The sequence below is a fragment of the Borostomias antarcticus genome (genome assembly GCF_949987555.1).
Source record: "Borostomias antarcticus genome assembly, chromosome: 6".
Classification (NCBI taxonomy): domain Eukaryota; kingdom Metazoa; phylum Chordata; class Actinopteri; order Stomiiformes; family Stomiidae; genus Borostomias; species Borostomias antarcticus.
In genome coordinates this window covers 29,756,416-29,772,521 of record NC_140239.1, presented here as the reverse complement: position 1 = coordinate 29,772,521, position 16,106 = coordinate 29,756,416, and the positions used below count along the sequence as shown (strand labels likewise).

At 43.5% G+C, this 16,106-nt stretch overlaps 2 protein-coding genes across 2 annotated transcripts in view; both read left to right on the top strand.

The window, feature by feature from the left end:
* Positions 1-16,106, top strand: part of LOC311310618 (nesprin-2-like) — a gene marked incomplete at its 5' end in the record, with an annotated part of 259,823 nt that overhangs the window by 198,839 nt on the left and 44,878 nt on the right.
* The window catches only part of LOC311310781 (protein jagged-2-like), a gene marked incomplete at both ends in the record, with an annotated part of 51,651 nt that continues 49,658 nt past the window's right edge, over positions 14,114-16,106 (top strand). Inside the window, 2 exon segments of the mRNA XM_084440334.1 lie at positions 14,114-14,182; positions 14,805-15,125. Coding sequence (XP_084296460.1) covers positions 14,114-14,182; positions 14,805-15,125 — 390 coding nt within the window.

Below are 16,106 nucleotides of genomic sequence, written 5' to 3'. Positions count from 1 at the left end.
TAAGGTGGAAAAGCGCTATACTGTATAAGTGCAGTCCATTTACCATATTATAAGTTGGTGCCGGGTCGACACCAGAGCATTAAAACAGAAAAAAATCTTGGAGGCGTGGCCACACCGGGTTCAAAGTGCTGAGATCCAGTCAGCAACACGGGCATTCATCTATGGCCTTATGGATACCCAAACCCACAAACCATGAGATTGCCAGCTCGTAGCTGGCAGCTGGCTCAAAGTGCAGAACTTACATACTGCAGCTTTAATAGCATAATCTGTTTATGAAGCCCCTCCATAAGCCTTGTATAAAGTGTGACTAACAAAAAGTAGCTATCCAAGTCTTTGATAGTTTGGGACAGAAAGAGCTAAGAGAATCGCAACAGCACATGCCAGCATCTCAGGTCCAAACTTTTTGTCCCCCTTGACAAGGTGAATTTCAGGGATTGATCCAACATCAGCTGAGAACTTTGCCATCTGGTATGACAAAAATCTAGTAACATTTCTTGGTACAGGTACCTTCCAAAATAACACACTGGCATGCAAACAGCTTAATTTATCTTGGACCTTGGTTTAAGGTCTTCTCTGTTATAGGATGTATGTGAGTTTTTTTCTTTTGCCTTTTGTTTTTGTTTTGTTTTGTTTTGTTTTTATAGCTCAGCATCTAATCACATCATTGACCAAAACAATGATCAATTGAGCTAGGCTCCCTTGAAAAGAGGGCCCTTCCTGTGTATTTAAGAGCTACTGTGGAAGTCATCAAAAATGTAATGTAGTTTCATATTCCAGACCGTTGACTACTTTATTACTGCATAAATATTATTTCTATGTTTACATTTGTGATTTGTACATTTGGCCTTTGTGGCTCTGATAACTAAAGTATTTACCTAATTGCTACGAATCACTATTTGATTAACCAGCCTTTTTTTGTGTCACACTTATCTGCACACACCTACAGTAACTGTTAAGGCTTTTGTAGTCGAAGCAAACTAACTTTTATGTTAATTGGCTAATAGAATAAGCTATTATAGTCTTAACTTTTGATCAATGGATCTGTATTGATGAGCAGCACAGTCTATTAAGATAGGTCACATTCCAGAGTTCTAAGCCTCTTGTATTTCAGAATGTGGGTGTGACACCTCTGATTGCTGTCTTCAGTTTTCCCATGATTCCTCATTCTCTTTGCAATTCTATGCTGCAAAGTCGTGTAATTTGTACACAGATGGATGACATCAGGTTGATAGAGGAGAGAAGGTCAAACTAGCAGACCTCCAAATCTTTCAAAACTGTTTCCCTCAACAAAGTTCTTACCCTGTGAGTATGGAGTTCTCCGCAAAGTTAATTTCCTCCATTTAAATTAATTCCTTAATCAAATATCAGGATTGCATGGTTTCACTGCAATGGCTGGACATTTTTTAACTGATGTTCTTGAAAAACAAACATGACCCATATCATAGTGTTAATAGTCACGTCATAGTCACTAGAAAAACAGAAGCTTTTTTTGTACTTCATATAAAAAAAATGTTAGAAAATATAAGTTGCTCCACTGGTTCTGTTGCAAAATATTCATCAACCAACTAGGGTAGCATGCTGCCTTTGTTACGGTTTCAATGAAGCATAAAATATGTGTTTTGTTTCCTCCAATCACCACAATTTTGTCATTAAACGTACGGATGGGGTGTGGTTTTAAAGGTGTGTTATCAGGGAACTGTTAGCATCGTAACCATAGTTTTCCCCTTTTAACCTCAAACCCCAATCTTAGCCAGATTCTTTGCCTTTGTCCTTGTGACAATCTTTCCTTTATATGTCTGCCAAAATTAAATCCAGAAATGAGATTTCGGTAGATTCAGCGACTGTTCATATCCCTTCTGAGACGATAGTTAAATTGAGAAGTCCAAGTGCTGGTTCATTGGTGCTCAACAGGTCCTCCTTCTCAACGGTCGACAGACCTACATAGTGATATCTCTGAAGCTCCTACAGACCAATAGCCAGAGTGTACATGGTTATACATTGGTATGCAATGATGTCACAAGGTGTCAAAACCTTCCATAAACCCAGCAAGTTAAGCCATGCTGTTAAAGCCACAATCTATACCTTTCATCTGTCAAATGCAAATGGATCGAAAGTTCTATTGTGCCGTTAACTTAAATATGTAAGCCATTCTGTCTTTTTGTGAAGACTGTAAATTTCTGATGTAGGCTAATGCTTTGGTGGTCATTCTTGCCTCCGCTGGATATGTAACCATGCGACATTTCTACCTCCATCACTTGGGCAAGTAGGCGCTGGCACAGGCACAGAGACTGTCACTTTGCCTCACTCAATACAGCCGGCAGGACATGACACAATACCTGTGTGGTTTGGCTTGTCCCTTTAAGGACAAATATATCAAATTTCCAACTAAATATCGGAAATAGCAGAAATGTCCATTTTCGTGGAGTTCTCTTGTTGATAGAATACATTATACTTTTCCCTGTCTTTCTGTGAATCATTCTACGTTTTTCTATATTGTGTAGGCTACTCTGTATTGATATGAATCCCGCTACAACAATGTGTTGGATTTTAGTTGTTCCAAGGGTACATTTCTTTTTTTCTTTTTTTAAAAGGTATTTAACCTATTTGAAATGCTTCTTGCACAGTTTTGAAAAATGTGTATTTTAAATGACCACAAAAAAAATGCTTCTATGGTTTCAAAGAGAGTTTTTGAAAGTGTTTGAAAGCCAGAGTTGGTTGATTTATTTCTGTTGAGGTCGTCGCAAAGCAGTTTGTTCACTTGTGATATTTTTGTGTCTTACACTGAATTTGTGTTTCTTTGAAATAATTATCAGAGAAATAAGCATAAGCATTGAAGTGTTAATGTTTTTTTTGTGTTCTCGATCAGAATTGTTTCCACTTTATTTGAAGTGAATATTCATTGTAGTTTGTGTGGTTAAGTAACATTTCAGTTTTATTTTTACCTCTTTTTCCAAAAAAAAAAACTTGGTTTCATATATTAATTTCAATATTTTACAATTTGTAAACATTATGGCACCTGTTGCAAATATATTTAAATATGATATTTTGCATGTGCACTAACTTGTTTCATTGAACTGCATTAGTCTATGTGTAAATAAATGAGGTTTGATTCCTGAAATCATCCGTTTTGTCTGAATGTCCTCTGTGATTACTCTGATCATTGGACAAGTTAAATTATGACATATTAAATAACTCAATGTTGGTAGCATGTTCTACTGCATTTTCATAAAAGAGGAAGGCCTCCTTATGATCAACATACAAAGAATGGTCTAGAAAGAATACTGCTCTTTGGGCAGCAAGACCTCAGACACCAGAGCCATGAACGGGTTTGATTCTGTGTGTTTAGTTTGTCCTGTTCTACAGCCTAGATGAGAAAGGTAACAGCAGGTTGAACTGGAGATGATAATGTACAGGTGAGTGTATTTTATCTCCTTCTATTCATCGCTCTATCCCCTCCTCTCCTGATCCTTCAACAAAAGGCCCAACCAAATACTCAATTTTAAATTCAAACAGGGCTAATTTGTCAACCGCTCCTCCGTGTCCACTGTCTGTTGGGGCGAGGTGAAGTATGGGGGGGGGGGAGGGAACCTATTGGTCACTCCTGTCCTGTGGGACAAGTGGGGGTTGCCATGCCAATGTTTGTGTTTATCTTCTTTAAAAGGTGCACTAGTAATCATTAGACAAAGTAGTGAGGGGGGAAGTCAGAGGGAGTTTGAGGGAGGGGAGGGGGAGGAACACTTAAACGTATTAGCTAACCGAGTGTAACCGCGCTGATCACTCCATGGCAACCACACGCCACCAAGCCTGACTACATTCACTTTATTCACACAGCTGCCATATTTGTCAAGTCTGACGTAATTGTTGGGACGAATGCGGAAGTGCCCGTTGACTCCGATGTTTAAACTTCACTATAAATAAACCAGACTCCGATTGTTTTTCACTGCCATTGTTTTCACGTTTGGAAATACATGGAAGTGAATGCAGCTGGCGGCTAACTATGGCTCATTCACTTCCATGTATTTCCCAATGTGAAAACTATGGCAGTGAAAAACAATCGGAGTCTGGTAATGATGAGTTTGTAATCCCAATAGTGTGTACAGCCTGTTATTTTGACTATTTTGGTTCTTGAAGTGGTGTTTTTATAGTGAACTTTTAACATTAGAGTCAACGGGCACTTCGGCATCCGCACCAATTACATCAGACTGACCAAAATGGCAGCCGCGTGAATAAAGCGAATTAGTGAGTGGAGAGAGGGGATATTAGCTTGTGGAGGGGGGCACATTTGGGCATTATCCTCACCTGCCCTCTAAATGGTTTCATCACTCATTATCATGCAAATGTGAAAACATTCATTTTGTCTAGCTCTGTATCGGAGAAACAGATCTTATCGTATTGTTTTGATAAGGATTATGCAGTGAGCGTTGTTGGAATGAACTATTTGGCCATTACAATCATGTTTGTATGAAGTAAGGTACCATGTAGTATTGAATCCAAGCCAAACACTAGTCCCCTGAAAGTCAGCTGTGTGGACGATGTTCATTTCCAACTCTGGATCGTGCCAGGGGGAACCTCAACACATCTCAACCATATTTTCCAAGGTCTCACTTTCCTTGCTTCACTTTCTCTACAGTGAGTCAAACTGAAAGTGCTGTCAAGCTACTTTTTCACTACCGCTGGTCTTTCTGTTTGTGTTTGTGGTTCATATCTGAAACTCCATACTTTCCCTTCACTTTCCCGTCTTCCATCCCACTCCATAATCGAAAGCCAGAGAGTTACTTACCCAGAAACGTGGACTGTATCAGTGATAGTGTTTATCTACCCTGGCTGGCAGGACATCGGGCCTTGATCAAAGCTGTTGTTTTTTTTGCAGAAATAGGGCTGTGCCAAATGTTCACGCAAAGAATCTTAACATCAGATCTGAGATGTCGTCATTGAGATGGTTGTCACGGAAACGGGCCGTGAGTGACTGAGAAACTCGAGGTGTCATCGCCTGCGATGACCCCGTCACCTCTGCTGTATCACAATATTCACTGAGGAGGACTCGACTTGAGAAATGTCTTAACCATGTGAGACAGGGCCAGAGGTAGATGCAAAAACAATTAGAAGTGTGTGAGTGTGAGAGAGTGTGTGTGTGTGTGTGTGTGTGTGTGTGTGTGTGTGTATGCATGCATGCATGCGCGTGTGTGTGTGTGAGTGTATGCATGCACGTGTGAGTGTGTGCACGTGCGTGTGTGAGAGTGTGTGCGCACGCGCGCGCATGTGTGTGAGTGTGTGCGAGCTTGTGAGAGTGTGTGTGCGCGCGCGTGAGAGTGTGTGTGTGTGCGCGCGCGTGCGTGTGAGAGTGTGTGTGTGTGCGTGAGAGAGAGAGTGTGTGTATGTGTGTGTGTGTGTGTGTTGGGAGAATATAATCACTACCCTCAGGGCTACAAGCAGCGTCTGATGCAAGGACAGTTATCAGGTGTGATGATCTAATCACTGTCACCATTAAAACACCTCAAACCCCTGCAGCCAGGATCAGTGACACAATACGTTAAACGGGGGAGAAATTGGTGTCTACTGTAGTTCAGACTACTTTGATGGTGACTGATCAGGATCATGTACATTATTGAATAATTTCCCCCCAGTCAGAGGACATGGTTGAGCTGCTGTCCTGTTAATGAATCCATTTTGTGAAGGCGTTGTCTAAGGGATATGGGACTGTATGTGGGCTGTTCCCCATATACTGTATGAGCTACTGTACCAATAACCAAAGTTAGTAACACCTTTCTTATTGTACAAATCGTGAGAATGTTTCATCTGACAATACTGTGTGTGTGTGTCATTGGATATATGGATGTATTTAATTTTGTGAATTCTATTCTTCCTTTTGAAATTGCATCATATTCAACACGCCCGTGCTGCTAGGATGCTGTGTGATGCTGCCTGAATGGAATGGCAGCAGGTCATTCAACCTTTTTTTTTGCTCCATCTGGTCTTAAAAGATGCTGACAAAGTCAAACAAAACATTTTAAAGCTATAGTCTGTTTTAAAAGTCTGACAATGTTGATAAGTGGGACAATTTGGTTGAATGATTGGCACCAGAATCGACTTTTACAACATTCTTTTCAGTTTCACATTTCCAGTTATTTGTCAGATATTTCAGCTGTAGTTGGTGTTGTGTCGGTCTCACCCTGCTATCAGGAAGGTACGAAGGAAAACCTCCAAACAAATTAGACTTCGGGCTCATCGATCAAGCCTAGTCATGGACTAAATTGTACTTTCAATGGACAATCTTCATTGAAAAATCAATTTAATCCAGGACTAGGCTTAATCCATGTCTGTGCAACCGGCCCGATATGCTTCAGATGATCCCACGTGAGGATAGCACCTGCCCAGTCTCACATGGCTGTTCGAGGGCGCCCAGCGCTGCCCAGAAGCAGAGTGACGAAATGCGACGCTAATTAAATAATCATGACCCCTCCCCCTTTTCAATGGCGGCGCAGAAAGATGCCTACATTGTGGCCAGAGTGCTTTCATGTTGTAATTGGACACGTGGTGGCTGTAATAGCCCCTCTCCCTTTCTGTGGTTGTGCTCCCAGAGGCCATCTGTGGCATCAGAGCGGGTCACAGCAGGCGGGGCTGTCCCCCTCGCCGGGGTGAACACCCAGGTGCGAGCGGCCGGCCCGCCTTTGAAGTGAGAGAGATGCATTGTGGGGCCACCGCTGGAGTTAATGAGGACCGGGGTGCGGAGACAAAGGAGTGGGGGGGGCGACGTCGACATCCAATATGATTCCTGCACACTGTCCACCTGTATGCAAATGAGGGTCTGGGAGGGGGGGGCGGTCGGCAGGGGGGAACCGGAGAAGCCTGGTAAACGTCCTGTCAGGGCCTAGCGTTAGCAAGAGCCCTGTCCCAAATCAACCCCAGGAAGGATTAAATGAGGTGTAGACAATGTGGAGGTAGATCCACTGATTCCCTCTGATTGGTTCGTTGGAATTGCCACCATATTGCTTTTACCTGTCATTCCCACTAAGATTTTCGTTAGTAGGAATAGGGTTTACTTACTGAGGGGGGGGTGAGGGGGGGGGGCAATGGGCTGCTATAGCACCATTTCTTCATCGTACGGGATTATTCTTTGACATTAAAATGTGTTAATTTACATTATGAGTTAAACTAGATAGGTGACATCAATCTAGTTCTGTTACTTAGCGTTGACGTTTTTACTTGCTCTGCTTTAGTGGAAGTATGTGAATGTATTTGACTAGGTTGTGCTCGGCACTGAAAATTTGGCAGGTTTAAGAGTGGGCAGTAACACAGCCCTCTGGCAATGCTCAGAACAGCTGTTCCCAACACTTCATACTTCTTCCTTCCAGGCTACTCTACAAGTTCAGTCCCTAGTTATCAACCTGCCGTAAAGCATTTGACTGATGGCAGCTGATTGGGTCATGTGCTCAGATCACCGTCACTACCGCTCAAATGTTTCCATTTAAGGCTTTGGGGGGAGGAGCCAGGAAGTGAGTGGCCTCTTTTAATTACCACATAACAGATATGGACTTGAATCCAAACCATCTTGAATGGTTTTCATTCATAACAGATATGGGCTTTAATCAAAACCATTAAAACCTACCTCTGTGCTGCCCCTCTTTCTTCCTGTTTCAGGGCGGTCAGGGCAGGATTGAAGCGGAGGTCAGATATGAGAGGGGCCTAGGAAAGCAGCTGGAGGTGGGATTCCAGCGGCCACCCCACCAAACTGAGGCGCACAATGATTGTCAAGCGACAAGTGTCACGACTGTGTCATTCTTCCTGTTTCTGTTGTCAGACCCTAGGGCCGCGCCGGAGCCTGCTGACTTATAATTAGGAAGTGCTTGGTGACCCCGTGACCCCTCCTTGGTACCTGGGGGTGCTTATTGTTAGAGTCGGAGCATATTTATATAGCAGTATTTGTCAGTAGGCTATGATCCTGGAGGGGGGGTTAAGACACGCCCATATTGGGCGGGGGGTCCTAAGACGCCCATATGCACATCCATTCTCTCTCTCTCTCCATGAGTCCTGTTGGAACACTGGTGTGTCTTCTATAGATTTTTTTTGTGTTCTATAGATTTATAGATGATTGAACTGCAGTTTGTGTGTGTGTGTGTGTGTGTGTGTGTGTTTGTGTGTGTGTGTGTGTGTGTGTGTGTGTGTGTGTGTGTGTGTGTGTGTGTGTGTGTGTGTGTGCGTGCGTGCGTGAGCGAGCGGGTGAGTGAATGTGTGAGCGAGTGAGGTTGCGGGTAAGGGTTTGGGTTGTCTGTGTGGGTATTTACAGTATGTGTGTGAGTGTGATCATAAGCATGTGTGTATTCACACATGCATATTCCTGTGAACTTGACACCGTTCTCCCCAGAATTTCATATTTAACTAGAAATGGTGCTTGGAGAGCACAGACCATCTACCATGAATGCATTTCGTGGCACTGTGTGCATGCGTGTGCATGCGAGCAGGACATCTTTGGTATCGCTGCATTCGTTGGGTCAAGAGCTTCATGCCAGTCCAAACCCCGTGTCTCTGTGACCTTCCCATGTCGAGGTATTTCACTCCTGGGCCGAAGTCCCAAAAATGAATGGTGGTGAATGGACAGCAGTGTTTGGGCGGCTCGTGGACCCGCCCTGTGATTCGAATCCGCTCCAAAATATAATGGGTTCTAAGGAGGCCCATGCTACACCCCTCCACCGAATTTCAGGAAAATAGGTTTGGTAGATTTTGCGTAATCCTATGTCAATAACAAAATGTATGGAGGTGAATGGCGGCCTGACGATATTTGGGCAGCTCGTGGACCCGCCCTATGATTCCTATCTTCTCCAAAATTGAATGGGTTCTAAGGTGGGCCATGCTACACCCCTCCACCAAGTTTCATGAAAATCGGTTTGGTAGTTTTTGCGTAATCCTGCTAAAGGACATATGGACGTACGTACAAACACACGCCACCGAAAACATGGCGCTGTCACTGGGCTGGAGGTAACAACAAGCATCACTAGTTCCATCGCTCTTCAGTTCTAACAATACCCCATGCAGATAGGCGTGTCCTCTCGCAAATACAGTGAGTTCTAGTTATCTAGATCTTAAAAAAAAAAAAAAAAACGGTTGCTTCTTGATGTAATTGATAGAGGACATTGCAGAACCCTCAAACCACTCTGCCATTGTATCTGCTAGTAGATGCTTCAATTAAGATTTAATTGAAATGAGCCTCTAGTGCTTTGAGGTTGTTGTTGTTGTTTTTAGATTAGATTAGAAAAACATTACCGTCCACCTGGCTTTCACCAACTAAGATTCACATTCTCTTCCAGCTGAGTTGTGAGTTCTAGGCTGGTATTTGAAGGTTTACTGAAACATGAAGAGTCCTCTGGCACGTTTTTTTTCCAGATGAAACCGAGAGCAGGCCTTGGATGGTGTCTTCTTTATAACAATGCACTGTCCTGAATGAGCAGAGCAAAAATCCCCATGCGACCATCTATCTGCGCTGTTCGAGTGACGGGTATGACCACGATGCCAAGATTAGCATTGGAACACGACACCGTATAATGGATGGGATTATACCGTATGGTGGATGTGGAGTCAGGTGACCTCTGACCCCGAGGGGGAGCCTCAATTTGAATTAAGTGGCTGGTTGACATTGGATGGTAATCCTAGCCGCTGTGGGATTTGGGGACACTCACTGTTCATCACTATTGTGAAATAGCCAATCTGACGCATGTTCAGGCAACAGGACATACAGTTCATGCCTCCTATACAAAGCATTGTGTTGCCTCTGTGTATGAAATGCGCTATACAAATAAAGCTTTGATTGATTGATTGATTGATTGATTGATTGATTGACAAAAGTGTAGATGCTGCCTTGAGTCGGAAGGGCGCGTCGCCACCCATGCCCCTCTCACGACTTTTGATTCCCATAAAATATCAATAAAGTTGGGATTAACGTGCATGTCTATGATATGTATCATATCAAACACACATCAGTAGATTTTTAATTAGAGCAGGAATCAGTCCGACTACCTCTCTAGTTATTCCACTGTCCGTCTGAACTGTGCACAGTGGCCTGATCCCGCCTGACGCGCCTCGTCCTCTGTGCCTGGGTGCTCTTCATGTGCCTGGACTTCTTGAGGGGAACTTCAGAGAAAGGATGCAACAGCGCCTGCTTTTCACTCTTTGCCTGTGGGGGTGTCATGCTGGCAGACATGGCACCAACGCCTTGTGAGATTGATACAATAGAGTCTATCTGAAACAAAAACTCCGCCTTAGATCAGAATAGACATCCCGTGAACTGGAACATCACCCACCTGGTGGCCTTTTCTTGATGCAGCTTAAAGCGTCCATCAATAGGCTGTATGCACAACTCCACTTCCTGAAATTAGACATGCTTCTCTATTTCTTGTCTTACACCAGGGGTGTCAAACTCTGGCCCGCGGGCCAAATTTGGCCCCCAGTGTAATTATATTTGGCCCGCGAGGCAATACCAAATGACTACTAGAGCTGGCCCGCCAGTATTATACAGCGCATTCACCGCTAATACTACTATTCCCATAATGCTCTACTGTTGTTTTGGCGCGTCAATCAAGACAGGACCCAGAAACGCCCTCTCTTCTGTGACAGTAGTCATAGCAATCTCATACTACAACTGTAACCGTGTTACCCCTTCTTAAAAATGGCAAAAAGAAAGGCAGAAAACAGAAGCTTTACGTTATGTAACGTCTCACTGTGATAGAGACACCTGTGTTGACCTAGCCGGCCGCTGTGTTTGCTCTGTTCCTGTTCATTCAACCTGTCTGCCTTCTTGCCGGCCTGTCTGTCTGCCTGGCTGTCTGTCTGCATGCCGGCTGTCTGTCTGCCTGGCTGTAGGACAGTCAGGGTTTTACAAGCTTCTCTACTGAGCAGATGGAGCACCAACACTTGTGTCTGAGGGTGTATTCACATATGTTAGTGCACACCATTGATGCGCACCAAAAGCGAAAGTGATAATTGCATATTCAATGTTAAAGCAAAACTTGTTTGGGTCGATATTAAAATTTCCAATTGTTCAATGTTGGCCCGCGACTTTGTTCAAGTTTTAAATTTTGGCCCACTGTGTATTTGAGTTTGACACCCCTGTCTTACACTATTGGATGACGTGATTAATCAGGTGTGCCTGACTGCCTCACAATGATCAGGCACACCTGAATACTCATATCATCCAATACTGTAAGACAGGAAACAGAGAAGCATGTCTAATTTCAGGAAGTACTGGAGTTGTGCATATAGCCCATTCAAACGTGAGCACAGCAGGTAGACAGGCCAGAGCACGTAGTTACAGTACAGTGGATCAATCAGCCACATACGTCCTTCCCTCATACTTTTCAAAATGGTAATCTTCACCTACTGTATCTAGCAGGACTAGACAGACAAATTCAAGGTTTACCTCATATAACTCTCACACAGATCAGATCTCAAACATCAAATCAGCAATTTCTACAAAAAGAATGGAAAAAACTATAGAACAGAACAGCATAGTGCTGGCTGCCTCTAATGAGTAAAGTATTACTTAACGATTGCTATTTGATACAACTTAGCTGCTGTTATAACATTGTTATCCATAACTCTAACCTGTATTTCGCAACCATGTAGCAACCTTGATAAGGCCACTACCTAGCTCTCCAGACAGTGTTATTCCTAGTATGTATTATAGTATGTAGTATATAGTATGATGATGATGAGTATGTATTTTTTTTTATTTTTTATTATTATTATCATTATTATTATTATTATTATTATTACTATTATTATTATTATTATTATTATTATTATTATTATTATTATTATTCCTAGGTATGTAGCATGTTAGCCTACAGGCTGGGAAGTCACCAGTTCATCTGATGACCTCTCAGCACTGTTTTTTTTTTACCAGGAGAGCCTGAATTATGAATTAGTCTGAGTTTAGTCATCCAGATCTCCATGTGAAGGTCACTTTCATATCATTGATTGAAGATGGCGCTCTGTCTGCACTACTGGGCTGGCATCAACTCATAAACATCGACATAAAATCCTTTCAAGGAAGGAAATCTGCATCTGTAAGATGCAATATCCTGTGACTAGCTGAATACTATCCAACCATCTGTTTATCCCATTAGAGGCATATTGCTACGGCAACATATCCTCCACCTCCCAACATGGGAGGTGATGAAAAATTGAAGAATAGCATGCAGCGCAACATGAGCTGATAAAGCCATACGATTTACAGTAACTGTACATTTTTCACCAGCTCACCAGTATTTTATTATTAACCATTCATTCATTCATTCATTCATTGAATCATTCATTATTCCAGTGATATTTACTTTTCCCTGGCGTTTGTGGGGGGCCATGTATCGGGGTACCCACAATGCTTTGTAGACGAACCATGTCATCCACAATTCGACAGACCCCAATGATGCCTGCAGATAAAAGGGACTGGACCCAGAGGCCATGCGTTCAGGCAGGAGCTCTCAAGAGAGAAAACCCATGAAAAATGTATGAGAGGAGAAATCCACTTCACCTTCCTTCCCTGGGGACCCACACCCCCCACAGCGCCGAAAACTCCTCCCCCACATAATCCCCCATCGTCGCCAACAACCCTCTCACACACACGCACACACACACACACACACACACACACACACACACGCACGCACACACACACACACACAGCCTTCGTCGGGCCAGGCCCTTGGTTGGTGTGAGCCAACCTAAATCACACACAGCTTGTAGCTTCAGGTGACAGCATGTGACATTTTTGGGTGTGTGTGAGCACTCCTGCTCTGGCAGTCTGCGCCCTCACTTCCTATCTGATGACATGGCGGCGGGCTGATGAGAGAGAGGGAGAAGGTGGGCCCTGCCGGTGTCTCGCAATCACTGTCTGTCGGCTTGACTTTCTTTCTTTTGTTGGGTGTGTGTGTGTGTGTGTGTGTGTGTGTGTGCATGTGTATGTCAGAGTGGGAGAGAGAGAGAGATTGTGTGTGGTTGATCCAAACAGACAGGGGACATGCATGCAGTATAAGAGACACTTCTCCAGACACTGCTCAGGAAGTTAAGGCAGTGCCCACGAGCTGGGGTTGGGACTATATAGGGTGCAAAAGGAGGTCAGGTTCTTTCAAGTTGTAAACAGCAATGCATTTGCTATTTACTAAAGTAAGACCTATTTTTAAATCATCGTAGTACGGACAGAATGATAGGCTATCGCTTGATAAACGCTATTGCAAGGGAGGGCAGTTATCCGCGAGATTTATCAGGCTAGTGCGCGCAGTAATACGGAAGAGGGCGCTCCACTATACTAATTTAGGGCAGTCCTGCGGCAGTGGGACATTATGATAGGGCTATTACTGGTAGCCTACATTGATTTACAGAATTATCTAGATTTATATCAGGCTGCATGCATTGCCTACTGAGTTCCTTCTTTGATGCAAGATATAGGCAACCGTTTCATTTGTTTTCGCCCATCAAAAAAAAGTAGAACCGCATCAATAGTGTAAATAATTACGATTAGGCTGATTAAAAACATGTCTGTTACAACTGGTTGTAAAAAACACATTCCCGTGAGGTGAAATGTGTTTTTTTCCATTTGGTGGATGTGTATCGTTATCATGAGATGCATCTTTTTCAATGAACGGTATTAGTCCAAATAGACATTTATTCCAAAACAGATAGGCTAAAAGCCTAAAATTATGTATGCATCGTTAAATGCGATTTCCAGAACCCCGTGTCATAAACCCAAGCAATTCAAGTTTTGGGGGGAATACTCCGCCCCCGGACCTCTTCGGTTGGCTCAGAGACAGCCCTTGCCAAACGCATGCACGCGGGTTTGTGAGTGGTTTGCCGAACTGCCAATCAAGAAGACATCATCAGGCGTGCTGTGCTCACTAACATCAGTTGCTGGAGTGATTTGACGGAGGGAGACTCTTGTGGATGGACAGTCACTGCGTTGCATAGGCTGCTTGCTAAACACGCATGTGATGATCCGGTGTATTTTGGAAATATAGGAAGAAAAGAAGACGCCTTTGATCTTTGCATGTCAGCAGCGGAGGACCGAGTCGCCGGTGAACGGCCGTGTTCTATCGCTCTTTAGATGACAGCCTACTAATTAAACGGAGGCATGTGGAATTGTACTAGGATTACGAATTGGCTCTCACTAGTGTGCATGCTGTTGACGATATGGACCGAGGTAAGAGGGCTCTTGTTTTCAAATATTATTCCCAAAATATTGAATGAATGTCGAAGCAATAATTGCCAAAAGTTGGTGGGCGTGGGCTGATTCATTTGCCCTTCGATATTGCGTAGGCTATTCCGATCATATTAATCGATAATTAAATTACGCAGCCGTCAGTTGAAGCAAAGCATGTGATCATGCAACGCTAGCTTGTAGCTAGCTAACTTTAATAGGGAAAATGTTACATGTATCGAGGCGACGTTACCATGAGTGAAGTGTGAGAAATTGTTACACCGTTCTCGCGTCATGCATGCGACACATTTTGTGATGTAAATAGTTAAGTTGCATTGTCTGCAATAGACTGATATTGAGCTTGCAGACAAGCTACACAGTAGAAAATGACTGGGTGCGATAAATCCACTGTGACGATTTGAGACCTTGCAGGCTGTGCCTAAGGTAGGCTACACGGAGGAACAAAAGCGTGCCAATATTTTTTGGTAATATTGCCCCACCTAGGCTATTTAATTTCATATAAAGAATTATAGGATCACACCACACACCCTTTCTGTCTAAGCATGCATGTAGACCCACCCATTGTTTTCGTTGTAATTTAAACATTTGAATGTTTTATTCGTAGGTGTCCCAGTCCACTGGCTATTTGGAGCTGCAGTTGATAACCGTGCAGAACGTGAACGGCGAGTTATCGGACGGGGACTGCTGCGACGGCCCGAGGAACCTGCAGGACCTGCGCTGCACCCGGGACGAGTGCGACACTTACTTCAAAATCTGCTTAAAGGAGTACCAGACTGAGGTCACCACCTCTGGCCCTTGCACCTACGGAGTTGGATCTACTGACGTTCTTGGTGGAAATATATTTTCTTTTAAGAATAGCAAAAATAATAAAAACAAAATCAACGAGGCTGGCAAGATTTTGATCCCCTTCCAGTTCGCATGGCCGGTGAGTGTCGTCTTTATTTACCAAAAACCCTGACCTTATTTTTTTATGTTTCTCATTAGGTCCAATGCTAGCAGGAATGATAATTATGAGCTTGCTGTGGAACAGGTTGGAAGCTGAAGCGCTTTTTTGTTTTGCGGGGTCATCATGGGAGTAGTCTATCCCCAAACTCACAAGGAGATTGCACATGCGCCACAGGTAGTGATTGTGTCTCCTTCGATCCGTTTTATGTGCTTTCTAGGCTCATCAACCTCACAATATATGGGGCAGTTGAATCAGTGTAGCCCGCACAACTTTTGTCGTAGAGAGATCATTTTATCGCCATATGCTACAGCTATTATCAGTCGCATTGGGGTCTGTTCCCTTTGTTATTAGGGGGGCAGAAGCGGTAAGATTATCTTCTAACCCTAAATCATTGCTGCATCCAGGCAAGTGAGACGGTGCATATAAGGTGACTGCGACCCCCCTCTCTGTGCGGAGCTGAGAGCCGCGTCTCTGCGTGGTGGCCAGGTGGCCCCTCGGGCGTGCCTCACCGAGGGCGAGGGGTGTGAGTGAGGGAATTAGGCAAGTCAAGTGCGGACTACCGTTATTGCAGGGAAAACCCTGAGTTTCTCTCCAATCATGTACAGTATTTCAAGTTTCTTGCGTATATATGTATGTATATATATATATATAATATATATATATATATATAGCATATTTGGGGGAAGAGAGCACCTATCTTGTCTATAGGGTACAGCATTCTGTTACCACTGAGTAAAGAACATTCTGGAAACGTATCTTATCAGGTATCCTGAGACCCGTAACTGCCATTTACTAGGCTAGGTAGAAAGACTAGGAAGAAACAAGTGGTAGCCCAGGGGTCTGCAGTCTGAGGCTCCCTGCTTTTGACCCCCCCAAAAAGGAAATTAATAACCTTTTTTTTCTCTACATTTTCATTTATAATTTTCCAGCAGAAATCGGTGCATAACAATTCACCAGAAT